Source organism: Equus przewalskii, chromosome 17, assembly GCF_037783145.1.
Source record: "Equus przewalskii isolate Varuska chromosome 17, EquPr2, whole genome shotgun sequence".
Classification (NCBI taxonomy): Eukaryota; Metazoa; Chordata; class Mammalia; order Perissodactyla; family Equidae; genus Equus; species Equus przewalskii.
The window spans coordinates 55,308,964-55,336,531 of record NC_091847.1 but is presented as its reverse complement, the minus strand read 5'-3'; the positions used below and the strand labels follow the sequence as shown (position 1 = coordinate 55,336,531).

The window sequence follows — 27,568 nt, the reverse complement described above, 5'->3', positions numbered from 1 at the left end:
TGGAAAAGGACAAAAACAGATGGGAAATATAGAAAACAAACAGCAAGATGACAGTCTTAAACTGAACCACATCAATAAACCACACTGAAGGCAAAAGGTCTAAATACGCCAATAAAGGTAGAGATTGTCAGTTTAGACAAAAAGGAAAAGACCAAATTTTATGCTGTCTACAAGAAAAGCACTTTAAATATAAAGACATAAATTGGTTGAAAGTAAAAAAAGGAAAAAAGGAAAAAAATATATCATGCTAACAATAGTCAAAAGAAAACTGGAATGGCTATTTTACTATCAGATGAAGTAGATTTCAGAGCAAAAATATTATCAGGAAGAAAGAAGGTCATTTCATAATGACAAAATGGCTCATTAATCAAGAAAATATAACAATCCTAAGCATTCCCCTAATAACAGAGCTTTAAAACATATGAAGTAAAAACTGATAGAACTGCAAGAAAAAGTAGACAGATCTACAATGTTAGTTGGATGTTTTAATTCCCCCCTTGATAATTGATAGAACAAGTAAACAGAAAATAGAAAAAACATAGAAGGTCTGAACAACGCTATAAATTAATTTTGACTTAACAGACATTTATAGACTACTCCAACCAACAGTAGAAGACACATTCTTCTCAAGTGTACACGGAATGCTTACAAGATAGACCCTATCGTGGGCCATAAAACAAGTATCAATTAATTTGAAAGGATTCAAGTCATATAAAGTATGTTTTCTGAATGGAATTAACATAGAAATCAATAACAGAAAGATGTCTGGGAAAATCCCCCAATCATTAGAAACTAAATAACTTGTAAGGACCCATGGGTCAAAGAAAAAAATCAACAGGAAAGCAGAAAATATCTTGAAATGAATGAAAATAAACAGACATATCAAATTTGTGGGATACCACTAAAGCAGTAGTTGGGGAAAATTTATAGTACTGAAAACCTATATTAGAAAAGAAGAAAAGGCCTGACATAAATTACCTCAACTTGCACCTTAAGACAAAAAAACCTTTTGACGAAATCCAAAATCCATTCCTAATAAAAACTCTCTGCCAACCAAGATAGAAGAAACTTTCTCAACTTGATAAGGGGCATCTACAAAGAAAAAAAAAACTATAGATAACATCATACTTAATATTTAACATCTTAAAGGACTGAGTGCATCTCTCTTAAATCAGAAACAAGACAAGGATGTCCACTTTCTCCTCTTTTCAACACTGTATTAGAGGTTCTAATCAGGTGAGAAAAAGAAATAAAGGCACACATATTGGAAAGGAAGAAGTAAAACTGTCTTTATTCACAAAGGACATGATCCTACATGTAGAAATTCTAATGGGAACTACAAGAAAACTTTTAGAATTAATTAGTGAATTTAGCAAGCTTACTAGATTAAGATCTATATACAAAAATCAATAAAGAATACTCAGAAATTGAAAAAACTTTTAAATACCATTTACTATAGCACCAAAAATACATAATACTTAGGGATAAATCTGATAAAAATATGAAATATTTGTACACTAAAACTATTAAGACACTGCTAAGAGAAATTACAGACCTAAAAATACGAGAGATATACAATGTTCGTGGGTCAGAAGAATCAATATTGTTAAGATGTCAGTTCTCCCCAAATTGATGTAGAGAGTTGATGCAATCCCAATCAAAATCCCAAGAAATTTTTTTTTTACATAAATTGAGAAGATGACTATAAACTTCATATGGAAATGCAAAGAACCTGGAATAGCAAAAAAACTTTGAAAAAGATTTATGACAAAGCTACAATAATCCAAACAGTGTGGTACTGGCATAAAGATATACAATAGATAAACGGAACAAAATAGAGTCCAGAACTAGATGCACACATATATGGGCAACACTTTTTTTATGATTGTGAAAAGTCAATTCAGTGAAGAAAAGACAGTCTTTTCAACAAATGGTGCTGGATATCCATATGCAAAAAAAATGAACTTCAATCCATTCCTCACACCATACACAACAATTAACTCAAAAATTTTCAAAACTCAGAGACTTGAATGTAAACTAAAAGCGAAACAAATGCGAGAAATTTTTTGTAACCTCAAGTTAAGCAAATATTTCTACATACGACAGCAGAACCAACATATATAAAGTAAAAAATTAAGTACATTGAACTTCATCAAAATTAAAAACATCTACTCTTCAAGACTCTGTTAAGAGAATGAAAAGACAAGCCATGGACCGAGAAAAAACATTTGCAAAGCATATATCTGAAAAAGAACTTATATCTAGAACATATAAAGAATTCTCAAAACTCAAAAAGAAAACAAACAACCCAATTTAAAAATTGGACCAACAATGAACAGTGAACAGACACTTCACTAAAGGAGATATATGGATGGCAAAGAGCACTTGAAAAGATGTTCAGCATCACTAGTCATCAGAGAAATGCACATTAAAACCATAATGAGATACCATAACACACCTACTAGAATGACTAAAATTTAGAAGGCTAATAATAACAAGTATTGACAAAGACAGAGAGAAACTAGAACTCTTATATAGCGCTAGTGGGAATATAAAATGATGCAATCACTCTGGGAAAATGTTTGGTAGTTTTCCAAAAAGGTAATTAAATATCTACCACATGATTTAGCCATTTCATTTCCAGATATTTACCCAAGAGAAATGAAAGTACATGTCCACGCAAAGACTTGCACATGAATGTTCACAGCAGCTTTATCTGTAATAACCCCAAACTGGAAATAATCGAAGTGTTCAACAAGTAAAGGATAAACAGTGGTATAGCTATACAATGGAACATTGCTGAGCAATAAAAAGAAATAAACTATTGATACATGCAACAACATGCATGAATTTCAAAACAATTATGCCTAGTGAAAGAAGTCATACTCTCATTCCTCCAAAAAAAGAGTACATGATTTGATTTTAATAAAACTGTAGGACATTTAAACAAATCTACAGTGACAGAAAGTAGATCAGTGATTGCCAGGGGCAGAGTAAGGTTAGTGTGAAGAGGACTGATTATAAACAGGCAAGAGGAAACCTTTGGGGTTGGTACATGTGTTTATTATCTTGATTGTGGTGACAGTTTCATGACTGTATTCATATGTCAAAATTTATCAAGTTGTATATTTGAAATGAGTGTAATTTATTGTATAATAATTATACCTCAATGGAAATTATTATAAAACAAAACAAAAATGAATGACTTCAAGGATTTTAGCCCAAGTTGCCCAAAGAACTGAATTTCCTAAACTGAGAATAAGAAGGCTACAGAATAAGCAAATTGTGGAGGGAAAACGAAAATTCAATTTTTAAAATGTTGAGTTTGAAATGCCTATTAGATATGAAGTGGAGGCATCAACTAGGCAACTGGATATACAAGTCTAGCGTTCAGGAAAGATGTCTGAGATGGTATAAATTCGGGAGTTCTGGCATATAGAAGGAATATTTAAAGTCAGCTGTGCTTGAATGAAGTAGGTAGCACTCAATAAAAATTAGTGGAATGAATAAAAATTCTAGGTACTTTACATTATTATTTCATCCTAACAAAAACCTTACAAAGTAGCAATTACTCTCTCTATTGTATAGACAAGGAAACTGAGGCTTAGGGGAACGAATCCCTAAGGGGAAAAACATGTTACATGTCCTCAGACTATCGGCTAATAAAATAAAGCAGCTATAGATTTAATAAATCTAGAAACAAATTCCCAAAGTCCATAATTGACATGTTAGTGACCTCCCTTAAATTTTACACATATTAAAAATCAATGTAATCTACAAGTTAAAGATATTAAAGTCTGTGCTACCCAACTACTATATTGGTGTCATTTTAAAATTTCTAGAAGGAAAAAACAGGACACTTTTAGCTGTTACCTCAGCTGAAGAAACTGAAGGATACAGAAGTTTAATGAGGAAGAACCTGAACTGGGATCCAAACAGCTGTAGAAACTATTTTATAGTCTACTAGATGCAAAAAAGAAAGCTTTATATTGGCACTTAGGGGAATGAACTGGTAGGTAAAATATCAGAAGTTCCTAGTCTAGGAAAATGTCATTTAAATTTCAAGGAAATATGTTCCTTGAATTTTAATTCTAACCTTTCAAAAAAAAAAAAAACTTGGAAAGGTTAAAATACTACATCAAATGCTATAATAAAGGATATAAAACTAGAGACATGAAAGGCCATTCTTTGCTATAAAAAAAATTGCTGTGTTGATAATACCTCATTCAGGCATAATGGAAGACTAATACAAAACTTTTTACAGGTTTTTTCATTAAATACTATTATTCTGCCCAATGAAGTCATTATAAACTATAATAATTAACAAACCTAATTATCTTGACTTATGTAAAACCTTGACTTACTGGATCTTTAACACTGCCTCAACAAATATGTTCAATTTTATTCCGGTTCTCTCTTAGTGCATAAAATCAAAAATAAAGATAATAGTTCAACAATTTTTTCAAAGACTTCCATCCAGAATTGGTCACTGGCATACCAACTTCATTTAACTCTTTACTAAGAAATAAGGAAAAAGACAATAAGAGAAGATCAATGAGTGTGTCTCATCCTTCTCTTTGTTCTGTTAAAAGGCAGGGGAGAGGAGTCTCTGTAAACCAAGTTGAACAAAGTGGTCAGTACATCACTAACAAATTAAAATTTCGAAATTTTCTTCACAAAAGCTGAGTTACAGTCATCTTGACCATGTTTGAGGAGGTTGAAGGAATCAACACATTTTTAATATTTTTTTTTTTTTAAAGATTTTATTTTTTCCTTTTTCTCCCCAAAGCCCCCTGGTACATAGTTGTATATTCTTTGTTGTGGGTCCTTCTAGTTGTGGCATGTGGGACGCTGCCTCAGCGTGGTTTGATGAGCAGTGTCATGTCCGCGCCCAGGATTCGAACCAACGAAACACTGGGCCGCCTGCAGTGGAGCGCACGAACTTAACCGCTCGGCCACGGGGCCAGCCCCAGGAATCAACACATTTTAATAATTACCTGCTTAGAATCCATGAAAGGAAGCTGAAGTTTCCTAAGACTTCATTAGATTCCAAAAAAAAGTGATATAAGGACTCCAAGGACTAACTCATGAGATGAGCAGGTTTCAATGAAATTACGCATTGAAAAGTTCAATGAATAGCAAATATCAACATCTACCCAGATGGTCCAACTTATGATCAACTTCTGAGAATTCTATGTCCAATTTGTCCCATTTTGCTCCATTCTTACTACTTTATTTCAGATCACTAGCTCTTGCCTGAATTATTGCAGCAGCCTCTTAACACATCCTTACGTGCCCCATCCCCCTCCACACACTAGCTAGCCAGAACTAAGTACAAAGGTAAAGTGCAAACTTTTAAAAGGGGCTTTATAAAGCCCTTTACGATCTGACCTCTTCGTATTTCCTGGCTTCATCCTTTACCACTGCTATACATATATACCCACCCAATATACAAACACCAAGAATGTGTGTCCTCTCATATATACACACTAGACCTCAGCCATACTCAGCTATCTGCAGGCCCCCAAAAGCAACAGCTGCCCTTAAAGCCTCATGCTGCTTCCTCTGACTGGACTCTTCTCCCCACCCCCTACCTCTTTTGCTAATTCTCACTCTTCCTGAGATCTCGTTTTAAATGCCACGCCCTCTGATACCTTCTTTGTTCAAATCCTTCCGCCCAACCCCATTTGATGAGCCTAACACCCTGCAGCTAGCCTTCACCTAGCAATTCTCACCCTGAGTCATAACTGTCTATATACCTAACTTTCTGTGGTAATATAACATAATCTTTCCAAGGGTAGGGGATGCTGTCTTATTCACTACTGTGTCCTCCAGTATCTAATTCAGTGCCTGACCCACAATAGAAATTGAACAAACTCATTCAGTGAATGTACTATGAAAGGTACTTCATTCATAGAGGGGTCTTGAAACATCGCAGTTTTGGAACTCCTAATTAAAGAAATAACATACCTGTCTCTCCAACTCTTGTCCTGTTATGCCAGCTTCTACGTGAACTGTCAGATTATTCTCATCAACCCAGAGGATTCGATTCTGTTGCAAAGGAAGAAAGAAGTCTCATCTCCATGAATTACTGACATTTTCTGAGGAAATATAACTTCCTAACTCAAAACAGCAAGTGACAAGACAGTAATCAAGCAAGTAGGGTTACCTACACTAGAAAGCTCCACTTATCTTTGACTGTACAACATGACAGACATAGTAATATAGGCAGTATATCACGCAGGAGTTGGTTTAAAACATAGACTGCCTTTATTCAGATATTAATTGGAATTAAACTCTACTTCTTACCTTAGTCAAATTATTTAACTGTCTAAGCTTAGTGTTTCCTCATTTGTAAAGTGAGGATAGTAATACCTATTCACAGGGTTGATGTAAGGATTAAATGAGATACTGTACATAAAAAGCTTAGCATATACAGTTCCCGGCATTCTGCAAATAGTATCTACTCTATTAATAGTTAGCAATCACATCTTATTTAAGAATATCAGAAGATGGCCACCATGAGAGTAGAAAAAGACACTGCAAAGACACTTGAATATAGCACAGTTATACATCTATGGGGATACATTCTGCGAAACGCATCTTTAGGCAATGTCTGAATCCCCATTTAAACAAATGAACTGTAAAATAAAGACCATTTTGAGATAACTGGAAAAGTTGAATGTAAACTAAATATTAAGTGATACAAAGAAATACTTTTAATCTTGCCAGGAGTGATAATAATAGAGTGAGAAAATGTCCTTTTTAAAAGATACACAGAAATATTTAGGTGTAAAGTAGCATAATATCATGATTTGCTTCATAATAGTAGAGAAAAAAAGAAAGATAAGCCAATATGACAAAATGTTAATAATTATTTAATCTAGAGAATGAATATACGTTTCTTTCTGCTTTCATGTTTGAAAACTTCAAATTAACTAAATAAATAAATAATAAACTTTTAAAATGTCTTTATAATGGAAGAATATGTAACCAGGAAAAATGTTGACTACACAAAGATTAAGTTCATACCCAAATTAAAACTTTAACATGGCACAATATCCAACTCTTGGACCACAATGAGCCAAAACTTCAAAAAGTAATCCTATCACTAAAATTAGTTAACTCCTCTATTCTTCCACAAGCAAAACTACAACACCATTAGTAAAAATAGGGAGGACAAGTAAGTGTTGGTGATTCAAATTAACTTCAACTGATATTATTGATTTTCTTTTCTAATAATACAAATCAGGTCTTCTTTTGTATCACTATTCTAAGCTATGCTTCTCAAATTATCAATTTTCACATGCCAATTTGGTAGAATCCATCAAGATATGTGCCTAAGAGTACAAGTGAACTTAGCTTTTGGAGGTCTGAAGACAAGAGCAAAATACAATGATGAAACAAATTTAAAACAAAGTGGAGAATATACCTTTTTAATGATAACTGAGCCATAAAGATATTTGTGTGTGTGTGTAAGGAAGCCCTGAGGTAACATCTACTGCCAATCCTCCTCTTTTTGCTGAGGAAGAGTGGCCCTGAGCTAACATCTGTGCCAACCTTCCTCTATTTTGTATGTGGGATGCTGTCACAGCCTAGCTTGATGAACGATGTGTAGGTCCACGCCTGGGATCTGAACCAGCGAACCCCAGGCCACCAAAGTGGAGGGCACAAACTTAACCACTATATCACTGGGCCAGTCCCTAAAAGTAATTTTTTAAATCAAACGTTATCTCCAAATACATCTTAAATTATCATGTACCATTTGTGAAGTATCCAAAGAAATAATTGTTCTTGTCTCATCTGCAGGACACATCAGGGCATACGAAACACTTGTTCCTCCTGCCAAAATAGGAAAAAACGTTATGTTTAAATATTTTATTTCTAGCTACATTTCTAGGGCAAATCCCTAATATAAAGCATACAGACAGGCCTGCTAGAAAAGTAATACCGATTTCTACTTTGCAAAATGTACTTTGCAAATGCTAACACACTAAAAGCAAACTCACCTTTATTTTATGCTGCTTGCCAAAATGAAGAAATATTATGGAGCTGAAAGCAATGGGGTATGGCTTCATCCCCTGGGCACACTCAAGTGAAGCCCCTAGCAATTTGTGGAACTCCAAAAACATGAATTAGAAAAGTTCTAAGCTAATGATTACTGTGGAGAGAGAGCTTAAAAGACAAAAAACCCATCCTATACAACTAGAGACATCATTACCTCCTTTCTACAAAAATTATGACATTCATTTATCACTTAAAATAATATCTTATATTCCCACACAAAAGAATATAAATGTGCTAAAATTGCCCAGATTATATGCTATTAAAAAATTAATTTATATGTTCTTCAGTAAAAAAGTGATTTTAATATAGAATAAATAATACACAGAAGTACTTAAACAATGTAGTACTTCTGTTTTCCATTAACATTTGTTATCAAAGGAAAAATGCTCTCCTGATACCAATACAGAACAATATGGTGTTCTTAGTTCTTAACCAGATCTGTATCACCATTTATCAGAATAAATTCTTAATTGGTATTTCCATGTGTTTTGGACAGAAAACATGTGGAACTCATCTTGATACAAGGTAAGAATTATACAGAATGTTGATCTACAAGGTTCACCTCAATTTTACAAGGTAAGACCATAAATTGCCAGTTATGAACACGCCTGTGATCAGTTAACCACTATTTGCTGTCACAGCCATTTGAAATCAGAAAAATATTTCATTAAAAGCCATACTGTAGTGCCTTTTTTGCATAAATTCAACAAAGTATCAGCTGAAGAAGGAGTGGAACTTCTGATTTGTTGGGGTCCTATTTCCATTCCATCAATGCCAATTCAATCAGCGAAGGCAATTTCCTTTGGCGTGCATAAGTTGTTAAAACAATGTGGTTAATCAAAGATCAAGAGATCAAATTTGTCTTAAAATGCAAACAATATCAACTTTCGGTATTAAAAGATATTATGATTTAATCATCATTGTCCTGATTTATCTTCTACACTGTGTAGCATTCCTTCTCAAAGGTTTATGTTGGGTATATTTTAGGCTTTGAAAAATAATATTCTCTCCAAAACGATACAGCCTAGAAAGTCATTACTAAATCAGGTACATTTTCTTAGTTAGGCATTAAGTCACAGCTTTAACTAGGATCCATAGGGAAAGAAGCCATGTACTAAGGGTAGGTACATCATGTCTCAAATAGTTTAGGTAGATCTACTCAGAACAGAAATAATCAGCATAAACCAATTTTCAGAATAACCATATCATAATTTCAAGAATGTTTTTTTTAGTGGGATGGCACAGATATTTACAATACAAACATTTTAAATAAAAAGAACAAATTTACATTATAGTAAAATTCAAAAGGCACAATACCTACCACCAATTGGTATGATACAAAGGTTATATTTGCACGCTAGATTCACAATCTTAACTACATCATCATGACACGCTGTTGAAAAAAGAGAAAATTAATCAAAAAGACACACATAAAATCTGTGTCATGCTGCAAAATAAGGGTCTATAAAGTTCTTTAGTGTCTAAACTGTCTTCATTTACTCACTCACTAACACGTTAAATAGCTATATTAAAACAAACTTTATTACTTACCTGTTTAACTTGTCATTTTGAAATAATTTCATACTTACAAAAAAGTTGCAAAAATGGTACAAAGAATCTCCTTCACCCAGCCACTGGAAATATTAACATCTTACATAATTATAATTTAATTGTCAAATCAACTGACACTAATACCATACTATTGTTACAATACTTTTAACTAATCTACAGACCTTACTCAAACTTTGCCAATTGTTCCACTAACATTCTGTTTTCTGGACCAGGATCACACACTCCATTTAGTTGTCATGTCTCCTTAGTCTTCTTTAATCTAAGACAGTTCCTCAGTCTATCTTTGACTTTCATGACCTTGACACTTTTGAAGAGCATTGGTCATTACTTCACAGAATGTCCCTCAATTTGGGTTTGTATGTTTCCAAATAATTAAATTCAGGTTATACATTTCAGCAGGAATTCCACAGAAGTGACACTGTGCCTTTCTTAGTGTGTGATATCTGGAGGCTCATGATGCAGACAAGTCTCCTTCTGGTAATGTTAACTTTCATCATTTGCTTATATAGTATCTGCTGGTTTCTCCATGACAGGAATACTATAATTAACAGTATCTTGTCAGGAGATACGTAGACTATGTAAACATCATGTATCTCATCATACTTTCCACTATTAATTTTTGCACCCCTTCATGATCCTTTACTCTGTTTTTTAAACAAATTTTAAAATATTATACAAAATATACTGCATATGAATTCCCTTCTATTGTACACAACTGAAGGGTACTCTCTCTCAGTGTAAAAGTTATACATAAGTAACAAAAATCTGACTGCAGGGCCAGCCCCTGTGGCCTAACGGTTAAGTTTAGCAAGCTCCACTTCAGTGGCCCAGGTTCGTTTCCTGAGCGTGGACCTACACCACTCCTAAGTGGCCATGCTGTGCTGGCTCACATACAAAATAGAGGAAGATTGGCCACAGATAGCTGAGGACAAATCTTCCTTAACAAAAGAGAGGAAGATTGGCAATGGATGTTAGCTCAGGACAAATCTTCATCAGCAAAAAAAATCTGACTGCAGAAGACTTTAAACACATAGCAAGAGATGCTAAGACTCAATTTGACTAGCAATAGGGCATTAAGGAGCGGAACAATATGGCAAACAGAGTATTTTAGAAAAATCAACCTTCTGACAAAACAGGGAATGGCATGAAGGAGAAAGAGATGAGGCAAGGAAACCATGCAAAAATCGAGTATAAAAACAAGACCCTGAAAGGGAAATAAAGATGCAAAGGAAAATATATGAGAACATCCATTTATGAAAGTAAAAATACTGTTCTATAAAAGTTATAATTATCATTCCCCAGGTTTGCTTAAAACTAGGAATATATGTCATTTGTATCATTCCAATTTTTAATGAAAATCTACTTTCAAGCTTTCAGATTAAGCTTATAAAGCTTTACTGTTTGTGGTAAAAATTTTTACTAAATGGAATACTAGCTCATTAGCAATTAATAAAATATATGAAGATGTTTGCTAAAAACCTTTAACAAGGAGAGGAGGCAGAGCGAAATGGCGGGGTGACCTGACCCAGGACTCTCGCCCCTCCAAAATACAACCAAAGAAACGGAAAAACTGAATTTCAACCAATGACCCCTAATGCCAAGACCGTCAAAGACCTACAGAATAAGAAGACAGAGAATGGAGAGGCTGTAGCTGCCCTCAGAGGAGATAGAACAGGGTAAGAGAGAACTTCGCTCCCTCCCCTAGAGACTGGGATTGATGCCGCAAGTGAGGGAAGGAGCGGTGAGGGGCTGTGTGACCAGCGGATTGTCCAGGACTCCCGCCGCCGGTGCAGTGGAAACCCGGTGATGAGGGAACGCTTCCGTGTGCAGGGACCCCATCACGCCAGGGCCCCAGGAGACCAGAGAACGAGAGCTAATCCAAATCCAGATTTGTAGGCAAGAGAAAGTGCCCTCCCCCACAACCCGTGCTGGGTGCCGCCATCTTGCCTGAAGGTGGAGGGCTCAGAACGTGTGGCTCTCAACCCCCATCTAGTGGCGACAGGCTGTAACCGCAACCAAATACAACCATCATGTGCAAAAACCACTCCTCTACCATCCAGCAATTTATAAAAGCTCCAGACCAGAAGGAAAACAATAAAAACACAGAATTAAGTCCTGAGGACTTGGAAATAGGTAAACTAAGTGAAAATGAGTTCAGAGTAGCTATCATCAAAAAACTCAATGAGGTAGAGAGAAAGAGAAACAAGCCAATGAGTTCTGGAGTTACTTCACAAAAGAGATTGAAAATATAAAGAAGAATCAAACAGAATTACTAGAGATGAAAAATACAATGGACCAGATAAAACAGAATACGGATTCCCTGAATGCCTGTGTAGACACCATAGAGGAGAAAATCAGCATAATCAAAGATAGACTGGCTGGATGGCTCCAGACAGAGGAAGAAAGAGAACTAAGAATTAAAAAGAATGAGGAAAATATCAGAGAGATAGCGGATTCAATGAGGAGAAAGAATTTAAGGATCATAGGAATTCCTGAGAACATGGAAAAGGAAAATGGAGCAGAAAGTGTGCTTAATGAAATTATAAAAGAGAACTTCCCAAATCTAGGGATTGAGGGAGAAATGTGTGCAGAGGAAACTTTCAGATCTCCTATATTTGTCAATGTAAAAAGACCTACTGCGAGGCATATAGTAGTAAAAATGGCAAAAGTGAAAGACAAAGAAAGAATACTCAGGGCAGCAAGACAGAAGAAAATAACCTACAAAAGAACTCCTATCAGACTTTCAGCGGATTTCTCTGCAGAAACCTTACAAGCTAGGAGAGAATGGAGTGACATATTCAAAACTCTAAAAGATACAAATCTTCAGCCAAGAATACTCTATCCAGCAAAAATATCCTTCAGATATGAGGGAGAAATTAAATCTTTTCCAGACAAACCAAAGTTAAGGGAATTTGTAACCAAAAGTCCTCCACTACAAGAAATCCTCAAGAAGGCTCTCATACCTGATAAAAGAAAAAAGGGAGAAAGGGGTCACAAACCACAGAGTAGGGAGACAGAGAGATAGAACCAGAATAGGATAGCAAATATTCAACTATAGCATTAGGATAAAGGTAAGGAAACTACCAAAGCAAAGACGATCTTATCACTCTAACTACAAACTCATAACACGAGTTGGAATAAGAAATCAAAATAATAATTTAGGAGGGGAAGAGCAAAGGGACTAAATCAGTCTAGGCCAAGTAAGTAAGAGACCACCAGAGAACAGACTATATTATACATGAGATTCTAAATACAAACTTCAGGGTAGCCACTATACTAAAAAACAGAACAGAGCCACAAAACATAAATAAGGAAAAATCTAAGAAACCCAGCATAAGAAATTGCAGTAGTCAATGGGTAGGCTAAAACACACAGGACAAGAAACAAAGGTAACGCAGGAAAACCAGATAACGAACAACAGATTGACAGCATTAAGTCCACATGCATCAATAATCACCCTCAATGTAAATGGATTGAACTCTCCAATAAAAAGACACAGAGTGGCAAAATGGATTAAAGAACAAGATCCAACAATTTGCTGCCTCCAGGAAACACACCTCAGCCCCAAGGACAAACAAAGGCTCAGAGTGAAGGGGTGGAGGACAATACTTCAAGCTAACAGCAAGCAAAAGAAAGCAGGTGTTGCAATTATTATATCAGACAAAACAGATTTAAAAATAAGGCAGGTAAAGAGAGACACAGAGGGACAATATATAAGATCAAAGGGACACTTCATCAAGAAGAAATAACGCTTATAAATATCTATGCACCCAACATAGGAGCACCAACGTTCATAAACCAACTATTAACAGACCTAAAGGAAGATGTTAAAAACAACAGAATAATAGTAGGGGACCTAAACACCCCACTCACATCAATGGACAAATCATCCAGACAGAAAATCAACAGGGAAATAGTGGAGCTAAACGAAAAACTAAAACAATTGGACTTAATAGACATATATAGATCACTTCATCCTAAAACAGCAGAATACACATTCTTCTCAAGTGCACATGGAACATTCTCAAGGATAGACCATATGTTGGGAAACAAGGCAAGCCTCCACAAATTTAAAAAAATTGAAATAATAACAAGCATCTTCTCCAATCATAATCCTATAAAGCTACAAATTAATTACAAGAAAAAAGCTGAGAAAGGCACAAGGATGTGGAGACTAAACAATACACTACTGAACAAGCAATGGATCACTGAAGAAATTAAAGAAGAAATCAAAAAATACCTGGAAATAAATGAAAATGGTAACATGCCATACCAACTCATATGGGATTCAGCAAAAGCTGTATTAAGAGGAAAGTTCATCGCAATACAGGCACATCTTAACAAACAAGAAAAATCCCAAATAAGCGATCTTAAACTACACCTAACTGAATTAGAGAAAGAAGAACAAATAAAGCCCAAAGTCAGCAGAAGGCGAGAAATAATAAAAATCAGAGCAGAAAGAAATGCTATTGAAACGAAAAAGGCAGTAGAAAGGATCACTGAAACCAAGAGCTGGTTCTTTGAGAAGATAAATAAAATTGACAAACCCCTAGCCAGACTTACAAAGAAAAAAAGGGAGAAAGCTCAAATAAACAAAATCAGAAATGAAAGAGGAGAAATAACAACAGACTCTGCAGAAATACAACGGATTATAAGAGACTACTATGAAAAACTATACGCCAACAAAATGGATAGCCTAGAGGAAATGGATAAATTCTTGGACTCCTACAATCTCCCAAAGCTCACTCAAGAAGAAGTGGACAATTTGAACAGACCAATCACAAGGAAAGAGATTGAAACAGCAATCAAAAACATCCCAAAGAATAAAACTCCAGGACCAGATGGCTTTCCTGGGGAATTCCACCAAACTTTCAGAGAGGATTTAATACCTATCCTTTTCAAGCTATTCCAAAAAATTAGGGAGCATGGAACACTTCCTAACACATTCTATGAGGCCAACATCACGCTGATACCAAAGCCTGACAAGGACACCACGAAAAAAGAGAACTACAGGCCAATATCACTGATGAACATAGATGCAAAAATTCTAAACAAAATTTTGGCCACCAGAATTCAGCACTTCATCAAAAGGATCATACATCATGATCAGGTGGGATTCATACCAGGGACACAGGGAGGGTTCAACATCCGCAAATCAATCAACATGATACACCACATCAACAAACTGAGGAATAAAAACCACATGATCATCTCAATAGATGTAGAGAAAGCATTTGACAAGATCCAACAGCCATTTATGATAAGAACTCTGAACAAAATGGGCAAAGAAGGGAATTACCTCAACATATTAAAGGCCATATATGACAAACCCACAGCCAACATCATACTCAATGGGCAAAAACTGAGTGCCATCCCCCTGAAAACAGGAATGAGACAAGGATGCCTTCTAGCACCACTCTTATTTAACATAGTACTGGAGGTCCTGGCCAGAGCAATCAGGCAAGAAAAAGGAATAAAAGGAATCCAAATAGGGAAGGAAGAAGTGAAACTCTCGCTGTTTGCACACAACATGATCTTATATATAGAAAACCCCAAAGAATCCATTGGAAAACTCTTAGAAGTAATCAACAACTACAGTAAAGTTGCAGGGTACAAAGTCAATTTGCATAAATCAGTAGCATTTCTATATTCTAACAACGAGCTAACAGAAAAAGAACTCAATAACACAATACCATTCACAATCGCAACAAAAAGAATAAAATACCTCGGGGTAAATTTAACTAAGGAAGTGAAGGACCTATATAATGAAAATTACAAGGCCTTTCTGAGAGAATTAGATGATGACATAAGGAGATGGAAAGACATTTCATGTACATGGATTGGAAGAATAAACATAGTTAAAATGTCCGTTCTACCTAAAGCAATCTACAGATTCAACGCTATCCCAATCAGAATCCCAATGACATTCTTTACAGAATTAGAACAAAGAATCCTAAAATTCATATGGGACAACAAAAGACCCCGAACTGCTAAAGCAATCCTGAGAAAAAACAACAAAACGGGAGGCATCACAATCCCTGACTTCAAAACATACTACAAAGCTACAGTAATCAAAACAGCATGGTACTGGTACAAAAACAGGTGCACAGATCAATGGAACAGAATTGAAAGCCCAGAAATAAAACCACGCATCTATGGACAGCTTATCTTCGACAAAGGAGCTGAGGGCATACAATGGAGAAAAGAAAGTCTTTTCAACAAGTGGTGCTGGGAAAACTGAAAAGCCATATGTAAAAGAATGAAAATTGACCATTCTTTCGCACCATTCACCAAAATAAACTCAAAATGGATCAAAGACCTAAAGGTGAGACCTGAAACCATAAGGCTTCTAGAAGAAAACGTAGGCAGTACACTCTTTGACATCAGTATTAAAAGGATCTTTTCGGACACCATGTCTTCTCAGAGAAGGGAAACAATAGAAAGAATAAACAAATGGGACTTCATCAGACTAAAGCGCTTCTTCAAGGCAAATGAAAACAGGATTGAAACAAAAAACAACCCACTAAGTGGGACAAAATATTTGCAAGTCATATATCTGACAAAGGCTTAATATCGATAATATATAAAGAACTCACACAACTCAACAACAAAAAATCAAACAACCCAATCAAAAAATGGGCTGGAGACATGAACAGACATTTCTCCAATGAAGACATACGGATGGCCAATAGGCACATGAAAAGATGCTCATCATCGCTGATCATCAGGGAAATGCAAATCAAAACTACACTAAGATATCACCTTACACCCATTAGAATGACAAAAATATCTAAAACTAATAGTAACAGATGTTGGAGAGGTTGTGGAGAAAAAGGAACCCTCATACACTGTTGGTGGGAATGCAAACTGGTGCAGCCACTATGGAAAACAGTATGGAGATTCCTCAAAAAGCTAAAAATAGAACTACCATACGACCCAGCTATTCCACTACTGGGTATCTATCCAAAGAGCTTGAAGTCAGCAATTCCAAAAGTCCTATGCACCCCAATGTTTACTGAAACATTATTTACAATAGCCAAGACATGGAAGCAACCTAAGTGCCCATCAACAGATGATTGGATAAAGAAGATGTGGTGTATATATATATATAATGGAATACTACTTAGCTGTAAAACAGAACAAAATCATTCCATTTGCAATAACATGGATAGACCTTGAGGGAATTATGTTAAGTGAAATAAGCCAGTTAGAGAAGGATAATCTGTGTATGACTCCACTCATATGAGGAATTTAAAAATATGGACAAAGAGAACAGATTAGTGGCTACCAGGGGAAAGGTAGGGTGGGGGGTGGGCACAAAGGGTGAAAGTGGTGCACCTACAACACGACTGACAAACATTAATGTACAACTGAAATTTCATAAGATTGTAACCTATCATTAAGTGAATTAAAAAAAAAACCTTTAACAAGGCAAAATTATTTCTAGAATTATCACCTAATCAGAAGCTTTCCTTGACCATGTTATCTAACATAACAATCCCTCATCCCACAACCCACCCTATTTTGCTCTTTCTTACTACGACTTAATTTTCTTTATAGCATTTATCATCACTCAATATATTATATATTATTTATTTATTGTTCTGTCTCCTTCCCTAACTAAATTTTACAACACTGAGAATAGAGATTTTTGTTTTGTTTTCTGCTTATCCTCAACAGCTAGAACAGTACCTAGCACCTATGTTCATAGGCCTAAAGTTTTAGTATTTAGACTGCTGAAAATAGTGCATAAATACTAAATTTAATAAGTGAAGTAGTTTTTAAAATATGTTATCGCTAAAGGAGACTTTATTTTTACAAGCATACCTTACCATGGAGAATACATATTGTATGAGTGACTAATTACTTGTTCAAACTAAGTGAAAAATAGAGATATCCACACTGTGTAAAGGTCACAATGGTGACAAATCCTGCTTTAAGGATGACTCCAAATCAGGCAGTTACATATATTACAAGTTCTTACTCTTAGACAAGCCCTAGACACCCTATTAAAGCAACAGGTAGAATTGAGATTCAGATTATGGCCAGACTTAAAGATAGCCACAATGACAAATTTCCTAGGTATGTGTATATATGTGTATTATATATGTAGTATATAGAGAGCGATTCAAACTGCAAGATGAGACATCCACCTCCACTCTATGGAAATATCACATTGTCTCAAATTGCCAGATTGCCTCAAAACTTACCATCATGCAAAGAAAAACCTGAACTTTATCACCAACAGGAAATTTGCATTAGAGTTAAAAAAAAAAGGCCTCAGTGAACTGATAACATGTTGGGAAACAAATTATTTCCAAGAAGCCCTTGCATAGAAGATTCAACAGAATAAAATTATAAAGTTGATTTGGGAACCAATACACTATTCATATAGATTCTTGAGGCATGGAACAAGATAGCAAAGGGGATATTTTGGAAAAATTAACCTCTCAAGAGTGTACAGGAGGCTTGGAGGGACAAGAAATTTGAGGCATGAGAACCTTTAAGGCTACTGGAAAATTCCAGTTGCGCACTGATAAGGGCCTGAAATGGAAATTGGGATGGGGAAAAAAAATGGAAAGGCAAAGTTGTCAGGGAACTAACTAAATGGGAAGGATTTTATAGAGCAAAGAAACTTTTCTGCAACAACTAACTAATTCCATGTTTCCTAAATCTAGATTTATTTTTAAATTTGGATTTCTCAAAGTAAGACATACATTCCTACTATGGTAATCTCTTAGTATTTTAATATTCAGATACACCAAGAAAATACCTAGAAGGCACATTTAAAAGTTCTATTCAAGACATATTAAAGAATAGTCTATTAAGTTTCCTATGGGAAATGAAAATTGGTAAATTTCACTCTCATTTTTTCCAGCAAAAAATGGAATGAACCTTCCTCAAATCTTGGTAGAGAAGTAGCCTAAAGCTACTAAAAAACAGGCAGGAAAAACAAAAGTATTTCTTCTACTCTGAGGATACCTTTTTCTTTTTTTCAGAAACGGCTAAATTTCTACACTGAACTAACAGAGGCAAAAGACTTATTTCATAACTATTCCAATACACAGAAGAATACGCATCACAAGTATCAGGAAAGTAATTTCATGTCAGCAACATATGCTCTTGGATTTTCCTCCTATGTACGTCACCTCCCTCCTACCCCATAATAAAGCATGATTTTTCCCTCAGATACTTCCTGGAAAGCAGAAGGATCACATCTAAGAACTGAAAGTCAATGAATGAGCCAATTTTTTGAAAAATAAAATACTCTATATACCCTTTTATAGAGTCTAAAGAGAAAAAAGGATCAGAAGATCAATGGAACTTTTTAAAAAGGTAATTACGGACAGTGAGGAACGATACATCTGTTCTGCTTTAATTTTCTGCTATAAGAGATGGGTATAAAAACCACATATATAAATATACTGCCTAACCATCAGCAAGATCAAAATAACAACAGAAAGCCCATCCATCCTCTATCTCAAGCCAAATCTCTGAATAAAATTAATTTCTAAAAATTGAGTTATTTATAGCAAAGAAAATATGTATATCAAACAACTTGTTTTGCAATCTGAACATTATGTGTTTTAGCCCACAGCTGATATCAATAAAGTACTATCATTAGTTTTCAGTAATCAACTATGTTAATTAAAACATTCTATACATCTGAATATATCAGTGATTAATACTAATTTCATTAACCTTTCAAATTAACCAAAATACACTTTTCTACTGACCTCCCAATAAGATATTTACATTTAAAATGAAGACTTAATCAATCATTAAAACCAACAGTTCAGGATGATCAGATCAAGCCAGAATTAGATGACTTTTAGTAAACTCTAAAAATATAGCCACCTATATATTTTACAACTCATATGTTAAAACATACATATTTCCAATACTAAATTTACTTAAGATTTAACAATTCTAAATTAATGATACAAAGAAAAAAGGAACTTACTTGGCCATAAAACTATATCAGGAATACGCTGAAACATTCCTTCCCTGAGCAAAAATATCTCATGAAGACAATGGCCTGTTTTGTGGTTTAAAAAAGAATATGCAAAAACATCTTAAATTATAGGAAATTTAAAAATTAAAAATAAACTATGCTTATATAAAGTTGCTTACCATGAGCTCTAAATACTCGATCATCTGCTTCTTGTGAATATGAAATATTCGTTTCTTTAAGGTCATGAAGAAAATCTTCATTTACAATAGAAGGAGGTGTATCACTAGGATTTAAGGATGCCTGGAAAATAAAATTGGTTTCTTTGACTTATTTCTAGAAAATAAATTTTGAATACCTCTGTTATGGAGAGTGACTATAAAATGTAAATATGTTTTACATCTAAACTAAGACAGAAGCATAAGAAAACACCAAATAATACATATGAAAACCAACACTGTGACAGCAACAAATTACAGATGGTCTGTTTAATCACATTCTGTAACAAAAATTACAGAGGGCTTATATTTCCTCTTTTGCGTCTCTGGTCCACCTTTTCATTATTTCTAAAGATTGCAATCAAGATGAAGGAAGAGGGGCTGGCCCAGCAGCCGAGTGGTTACGTTCACGAGCTCTGCTGCGGCGGCCCAGGGTTTCGCCAGTTCAAATCCTGGGCGCAGACATGGCACTGCTTGTTAGGCCATGTTGAGGCAACATCCCACATGTCACAACTAGAAGGACCTGCAACTAAGATATACAACTATGTACCAGGGGGATTTGGGGAGATAAAGCAGAAAAAAAATTAATTAATTAATTAAAAAAAAAAGAACAAGGAAGACAGCAAAGTCTCAGATCTTCAATTTTAGATTAAGGAGACTGAGGGAAAGCTGGTTGACTTTCACATTATCGACATTTTCACCTGTAGATAAAATTCGTCATTTCCTATACTTCAATTACCATTTTAAAATGCTCACAGGCTGGCCCGTGGCTGAGTGGTTAAGCTCGAACGCTCTGCTTCAGCAGCCTGGGGTTCACTAGTTCAGATCCTGGGCATGGACCTACGCACCGCTCACAAAGCCAAGCTGTGGCAGCATCCCACACAGAGGAGCTAGAATGATCTATGACTAGGATATACAACTATGTATTGCGGGGCTTTGGGAAAGAAAAAAAAGAGGAATATTGGCAACAGATGTTAGCTCAGGGCCAATCTTCCTCACTACCAAATCAACAAACAAATAAATAAAGTGATCAGCAAAAAGTCTCACAAGAAGTAATAAACACATTTTATAGGACTGCTTTAGACCTCACAATATAATTATAAACTTGATACTTAATTTCAACTAACAGGTAATCTGAAAAATAAATCTTCAACTTTAAAGCTATATGACACTGGACATGTCACTCAACTTCTGTGAGCCTTGGCTTCTTCATCCATTAAATAAGATAACACCACTAAATTTTTACACCCACCATAAGACAGGAAAGTTAAATTTAGTAACCTTTGTGAAATGCACTTAATATCATGCTTAGCACATAGGAAGAGGTCTATAAACGGCTGGCCAAATCAAATCTGCTATGGGAAAAAAAAAAAGGCCATGAGATAGTATTTAGAAAAAAGGAAATGTAAGAATATGTAAAGAAAAATATGATATTTACATAGTCTCTTGGTATCTTATTAAGGTTCTGTACTTAATATTCCATTATATAATAAATATTTATTGAGTACATGCTATAAGCTAGATGTCATGCTAGGCCCTGGGGATACAGCAGTAAGTTAAACAGAAAAAAACTCCTAACCTCATGGAATTTAGCCCACATTGAAAAGAAATGATCAAAAGAACCCCAATGAAACATAGAGATTACTATTAAGTTAATGAAAATTGAAAAGGCCTCAAAAATAGAAAAAAGAAGTACATGTAAAACTGGTGAAATTTCTGAATATGGTAAGTAGATTGCATCAATGTCAAAAACAAGTACTTACAAATAGTTGGAGAGAGAATTAAGGAAGTGAAAAGAGAGATCTTTTAAGAAAGTTAAAAAGAATTTGGCTTAGGAGGGGCAGGAGTTAATTGTTTAGCCTAATTTAATTACCAGAAAAAAATATAACAGTGGATTTATAAATAAACCAAATAAGTATTCAATGAATATCTACAGAACTTAACTTGTTGGATAAAGTGGAGAATATAGTGTTAGCTATAATCCTTGCACTTAGGTAACTTATATACAGTTAGAGGGACATGCAGAATACCATGCTATAGCAAATAATGATAACAAATAATAAAAATCATAATAATATTTAAAGATGCAAACTATTTCATTAGTTTGATATGCACACAGTTTAAAGTTTTCTAACTCCACTTTCAGAAAAGTGAAACAACACCCTAACAAGGCCAATATAACTAGAAACTTCTTAACAAAAAAAACATGACAAAATGCATCCCAGCAACTATACCAAATTACAAAGACAGGTCTAATTAATTTGGGATTAAACACACACACACAGAGTTAAGAATATTAGTAATCATTCTTATTTGCTTACTTTAGAGGTAGATTTATGCTCCACACGTACTCCAAGGGTATTTTGGATCCATTCTTTAAAAGTTGGTAAACTCATGCCACTAAGAGGGTACCTAAAGCACAAAGAAGGTAAAACATTAGAGTAAGATATCTTCATTTAAACTTAAATCTTAGATTATGCTTCTAGTAATGGTCAAGTAGTTCCTATCAAACCAATCCTCCCACATATAACTATAAACTCTGGACAAAACACAAACAAACAAAACCCAAGTATCTGAAGGCAGTATAGGCAGACCAAAAGCAGGCAAAAACAAGGGTAAGGCAGTGTGCCACACTTGGAAAAGGAAACAGCACTACATGAGTTTTCAGTTTTGTTTTTTTAAACAGGTTTTGGCCTGAAGTAAAGCCCCAGTTGGTACCACAAAAGAAACAAAAAAGCAGAAAATCTGTCTTCCTGGCTTGAAGAACCAGAGGACAGTGTTTGCAGCGAACAGCACACGTGGAACGAGTACATGGAAATCAAGAAAAGGAGAGAGTCAGAGAAGGTCTGTATAAACAGTCCAAATGTCTGGCTGATCTTGAATTACACGTGTATGAAGCAGACTCTAAGCAGCCCAGCTAAGCTCAAAACAACTGAGCAGATAACTCAGCTGCTCACCAGCACAGAGGGAGAGAAGCGGGAGTTAGGTCAGTCAAGGTAACTGATGTTAAGGGGGAAAAAAATCTCTTCAGAAGAATATAAGAGAGTCTAGAGTCTCTACAACATATCATTAACAATGTCCAAGATACACTCCAGAATTACTAGACATGAACAAACAACAAAGTGTGATCCATAATCAAGGGGAAGGGCAATTAATAGGGACTGACCCCAAGATGATCCAAGATACTAGAAATAGCATGCAAGGATTTTAAAGCAGCTAAAACTATGTGAGAGAACAAAAGGGAAAAATATGTTCCCAGGAAATAACAGAAAAGTAATCTCAGCAGAGAAATAGAAATTATAAAAAGAACAAAACAAAAATTCTACAATTAAAACTCCGAAATAAAAATTGATTGGAGGAAGTTAAGAGCAGATTGGAGGTGTCAGTGAATTTATAGACAGAGCAATAAAACATAGAATCTGAAGAAGAGAGAAAAGAGATTGAAAAAATAAATACAGTTTCAGGGACTTATGGAATAACAGCAAGACTAACATACATATAAATGGAGTCCCAAAAAGGAGAGAAAAAAGGGAAAGGGAATAAAAAAAGTATTTGAAGAAACAATGGCTGAAAATTTCCAAATTTGATGAAAAGCATAAATTTACAAATTCAAGAAGTTTAGAGAACTCTAAGAAAATAAACACAAAGAAGGCACATCACAGTCAAACTGCAATTAAAAAGAAAGAGAAAAAGAAATGGGGAGAGGAAATCTTAAAAGCATCTAGAGAAAAATGACACATTACATACAATGTAACAACAATAAAAATTATGACTGACTTCTCACCAGAAACAATGAAGTCCAGGAAACAACTGAACAACTTGTTTTTGTCTTTTTTTCAAGATTGGCACCTGAGCTAACATCTGTTGCCAGTCGTCATTTTTTTGTCTCCTTCTTCTTCTTCTCCTCCCCAAAGCTCCCCCCAAGCACATGGCTCTATATTCTAGTTGTAGGTCCATCTGGTTGTGTTGTGGGGGATGCTGCCTCAGCATGGCCTGATGAGTGGTGCTAGGTCCGCACCCAGGATCCAAACCAGCGAAACCCTGGGCCACAGAAGTGGAGTGCATGAACTTAACCACTCCGCCATGGGGCTGGCCCCTGAACAATATTTTTAAAGTGCTTGAAAGGAAAAGAAAGTCAACTCAGAATTCTCTATCTGGTGAAAATATCCTTCAAAAATGAAAATGAAATAAACACATTGTCAGATGAAAACTAAGAGAACTTGGTGCCTGTAGATCTACACCACAAGAAATGCTAAAGGAATTTCTATTGGCTGAAGGGAAATACAATACTAAACATAAACTGAAATCGTCAAGATAGAATAAATAATACCAGGGCCGGCCCCATGGCCAAGTGGTTAAGTTCGCGCGCTGTGCTTCAGCAGCCCAGGGTTTCACTGGTTCGAATCCTGGGCGAGGACATGACGCTGCTTGTCAAGCCATGCTGAGACAGCATCCCACATGCCACAACTAGAAGGACCCACAACTAAAAATACATAACTATGTACCAGGGGGCTGTGGGAGAAAAAGGAAAAATAAAATCTTTAAAAAAAAAAATTTTTTTTAAAAGAATAAATAATACCAGAAAGAATAAATATGTGGATAAACATAAACGATTATTTTTTCTTAATTTCTTTAAAATATATATGACTGTTTTAAAAAAGTATAACATTGCATCATGGACTGTTTTAAAAAAGTATAACATTGCATCATGGAGTGTACGATGTAACAACTCTAAAAAGAACAAGGACTAGTAAATAAAACCACAGATTTACAAGGTTCTTAGATTTTACATGAAGTGGTACAATAAATTTAAAACTAAAAAGAGCAAAATAGAGCAGATATAGTGTGAAAAAAACTAGATTTGCTACTCAGATTTTGTTTCCTACATCTTCTATCCAAATCCCTATTAAATAGTTTATATGAAACATTATTTCATATAACAAGAAATCCTAAATTTTATATATATGAGAAAATTGATGCAGAAAACTCAAGTGCTTGGAGACTCAACTTTTCAGTTTTGAAAATACTTCTCAGAGGTGGCAAAATATTAAATAGCAATGAGTGCCAGAAATAAGGAGATAAAGTAAGTACCCTACCCTAGATTAGTGTAAAGAAGGCTGATATGCAAACAATAATAATCCAATGTGTTATACTAGCAGTAATATACTAGCACTCTGAAAAGACCAAAACAAATTTTAAAATGCATATTTTAAAACAGTACTTTAAAATTTTTTATTTAAATAAATACCTTGCATTATAATGTGCTAGACATTCTTCCAAGTGTTTTATGCATATTAACTTAAAATAATGTTATGAAGTTGGTACCATTCTCCTCATTTTATAGATGAAGAAGCTAAGCACAGAGAAGTTAAATAACTTAAGAAGTTAAGTAACTTACTCAAGGTCACAGAACTAGTAATTTACAAAACCAGGATATGAACCAGGTAATAAATAAAGCTTCAGTCTGTGCTCTTAACCACTATATGATGCCGCTTAGTCTGATTCTTCCCCTACCACCATTCCAAATGAGATTATTCTTCTAAAATTCTTTATGAATGATATTTATAAAATCACAGTAGTGGGGCTGGCCCGGTGGCACAGTGGTTAAGTTCAGACGTTCCACTTCGGCAGCCCAGGGTTCACTAGTTCGGATCCAAGGTGGGGACATGGCACCACTTGGCAAGCCATGCTGTGGCAGGCGTCCCACGTATAAAGTAGAGGAAGATGGGCACGGATCTTAGCTCAGGGCCAGTCTCCCTCAGCAAAAAGAGGAGGATTGGCAGCAGATGTTAGCTCAGGGCTAAACTTCCTCAAAAAAAAAAAAATCACAGTAGCTATATTTAGTCATTTTTTTCACTATAATGTTCTTGCAACTTCTCTATTCCCCCCCCTAAAAAAAGATGATGGGACAGCCAAATAAAACCACTACGTTACATTATAGCTATTTTATTTTTGTTTGATTTTATAAATATTTTATTACAAAAAATTAATGTATATATACAAAGAAGTGTATAGCTGAATGAAATTTTACAACTAAACCTCTCAAGTAATCAGCATCCAGATCCAGAAATAGAACATTACCAGCACGCCAAAAATAACACTCCCTAGGCCCCTTTCCAAGCACTACCTCCTTTCCCCACACCAAAGGAACCACTGTCCTGACTGTTAACATCACAGGATAATTGTGACTGTTTCTGAACCTTAAATAAATGAAATCATACAAAATTTACTCTTTTGTGTCTGCCTTCTTTTGCTCAATATTATGTTTGTGAGATTCATCTGCGTTGTTACATGCAGTTGCTGTTCATTCATTCCACAGCTTAGTTCCATTGTCCAAGTACACAAAATTTCTTTATCCACTATATTGTTGGCAGACAATGGAGTTGTTTACAGTTTTAGGTGCATGCAGGGACATTCCTTAACTTGTTTCCTGAAGAACATATCACATGTTTCTGATGGGTATATAACCAGGTATAATTCCTAGGCCATAGGCTAGGCATTTGTTCAGCTTTAGTAGACGCTATTAGATAGTTTTCAAACATGTTTACTGCGAGCGATTGTTCCACATCCTCCCCACACTTGTTGTTGTAGTTTTTTTTTTTTTTTAAAGATTGTCCCTGAGCTAACATCTAGTTGCCAATCTTTTTCTTCTTCTTCTTCTTCTCCCCAAAGCCGCCCAGTACATAGTTGTACATTCCAGTTGTAGGTCCTTCTAGTTCTGCTATGTGGGACACCACCTCAGCATGGCCTGACAAGCAGTGCTAAGTCCGCGCCCAGGATCTGAACTGGCGAAACCCTGGGCCACCAAAGCGAAGTGGGCGAACTAACCCCTTGGCCATGGGGCCAGCCCCTGTAGTTCTTTTTACTGTGAGACATTCTACTGTTAATCTCTTTCACTGATTTCCTATGTGATTGAGCTTCTATTTATATATCTACTGGATTATTACTGTTTTCTTATTGATGTATAAAACTTCTTCATATATTCTGGAATCAAGGATGTATATACTAAATATTTTCTCTTACTCTGTAATTCGTCTTTTCACTCTGTTAAAGTCTCTTGATGAAAGAAAGTTCTATATGTTAATATTGCCTAATTGATTTTTCCTTTATAGTTAATGCTTTTTGTTCTCTGCTTTTTTGCCTACCTCAAATTCAGAAAGAAATTCTCTATGTTCTTCTAGCAGTTTTACAGTTTTAACTTATATATTTAGGTCTCTAATCTACCTGGACTTGATCTCTGTATTTGTTATGAAGCAAGGTCAAATTTAATTTTTTTCCGAGACAGTAGTTTAAGTCCTCCTATAGTTATTTTCACTTCTTTTGTTTTGTAAGTATATGTGTTTAAAAGGAGAAAAGAAGAGATACTCCAGCAGTCGCTATTTATTCTAGATCAAAGAACAATTAAACTAATACTGAAAACAAATCAGAATAGACTATAAATTGTTCTTAACATCTATGTTGTGCAAGCTATTTAAAATGTACAAAGTGTAATGCTTTTGTTCAAGATTATTTTCCACTCATTTCATCAAAGCGTGAATAACTGCAAAAGTTTTTAGCGACTAGCCTCCAAAGATTACTTTGATTTCACAGAGATGGCCAAAAAAAAGCCAGTGTGGGGGCCAGCCTGCTGGCTAGTGGTTAAATTTGCATGTTCCGTTTCAGCGGGCCAGGGTTTTCCAGTTCAGATCCCGGGGGCAGACCTACACATCACTCATTAAGCCATGTTGTAGCAGCATCCCACATACAAAATAGAGGAAGA

At 35.2% G+C, this 27,568-nt stretch overlaps 1 protein-coding gene across 4 annotated transcripts in view; it reads right to left on the bottom strand.

Annotated features, from left to right (window-relative positions):
* The window catches only part of AGPS (alkylglycerone phosphate synthase), a 139,478-nt gene that overhangs the window by 79,593 nt on the left and 32,317 nt on the right, over positions 1-27,568 (bottom strand). For 3 of the 4 annotated variants that reach the window (XM_070580263.1, XM_070580266.1, XM_070580265.1), the window contains 6 exons: positions 22,131-22,221; positions 19,774-19,894; positions 19,604-19,678; positions 9,389-9,460; positions 7,763-7,842; positions 5,971-6,051 (listed from right to left, as the gene is read on the bottom strand). In XM_070580263.1, coding sequence (XP_070436364.1) covers positions 5,971-6,051; positions 7,763-7,842; positions 9,389-9,460; positions 19,604-19,678; positions 19,774-19,894; positions 22,131-22,221 — 520 coding nt within the window. Of the gene's footprint in view, positions 1-5,970; positions 6,052-7,762; positions 7,843-9,388; positions 9,461-19,603; positions 19,679-19,773; positions 19,895-22,130; positions 22,222-23,593; positions 26,606-27,568 lie in introns of those variants that run through there. The other variant, XM_070580264.1, reaches the window with a different exon arrangement.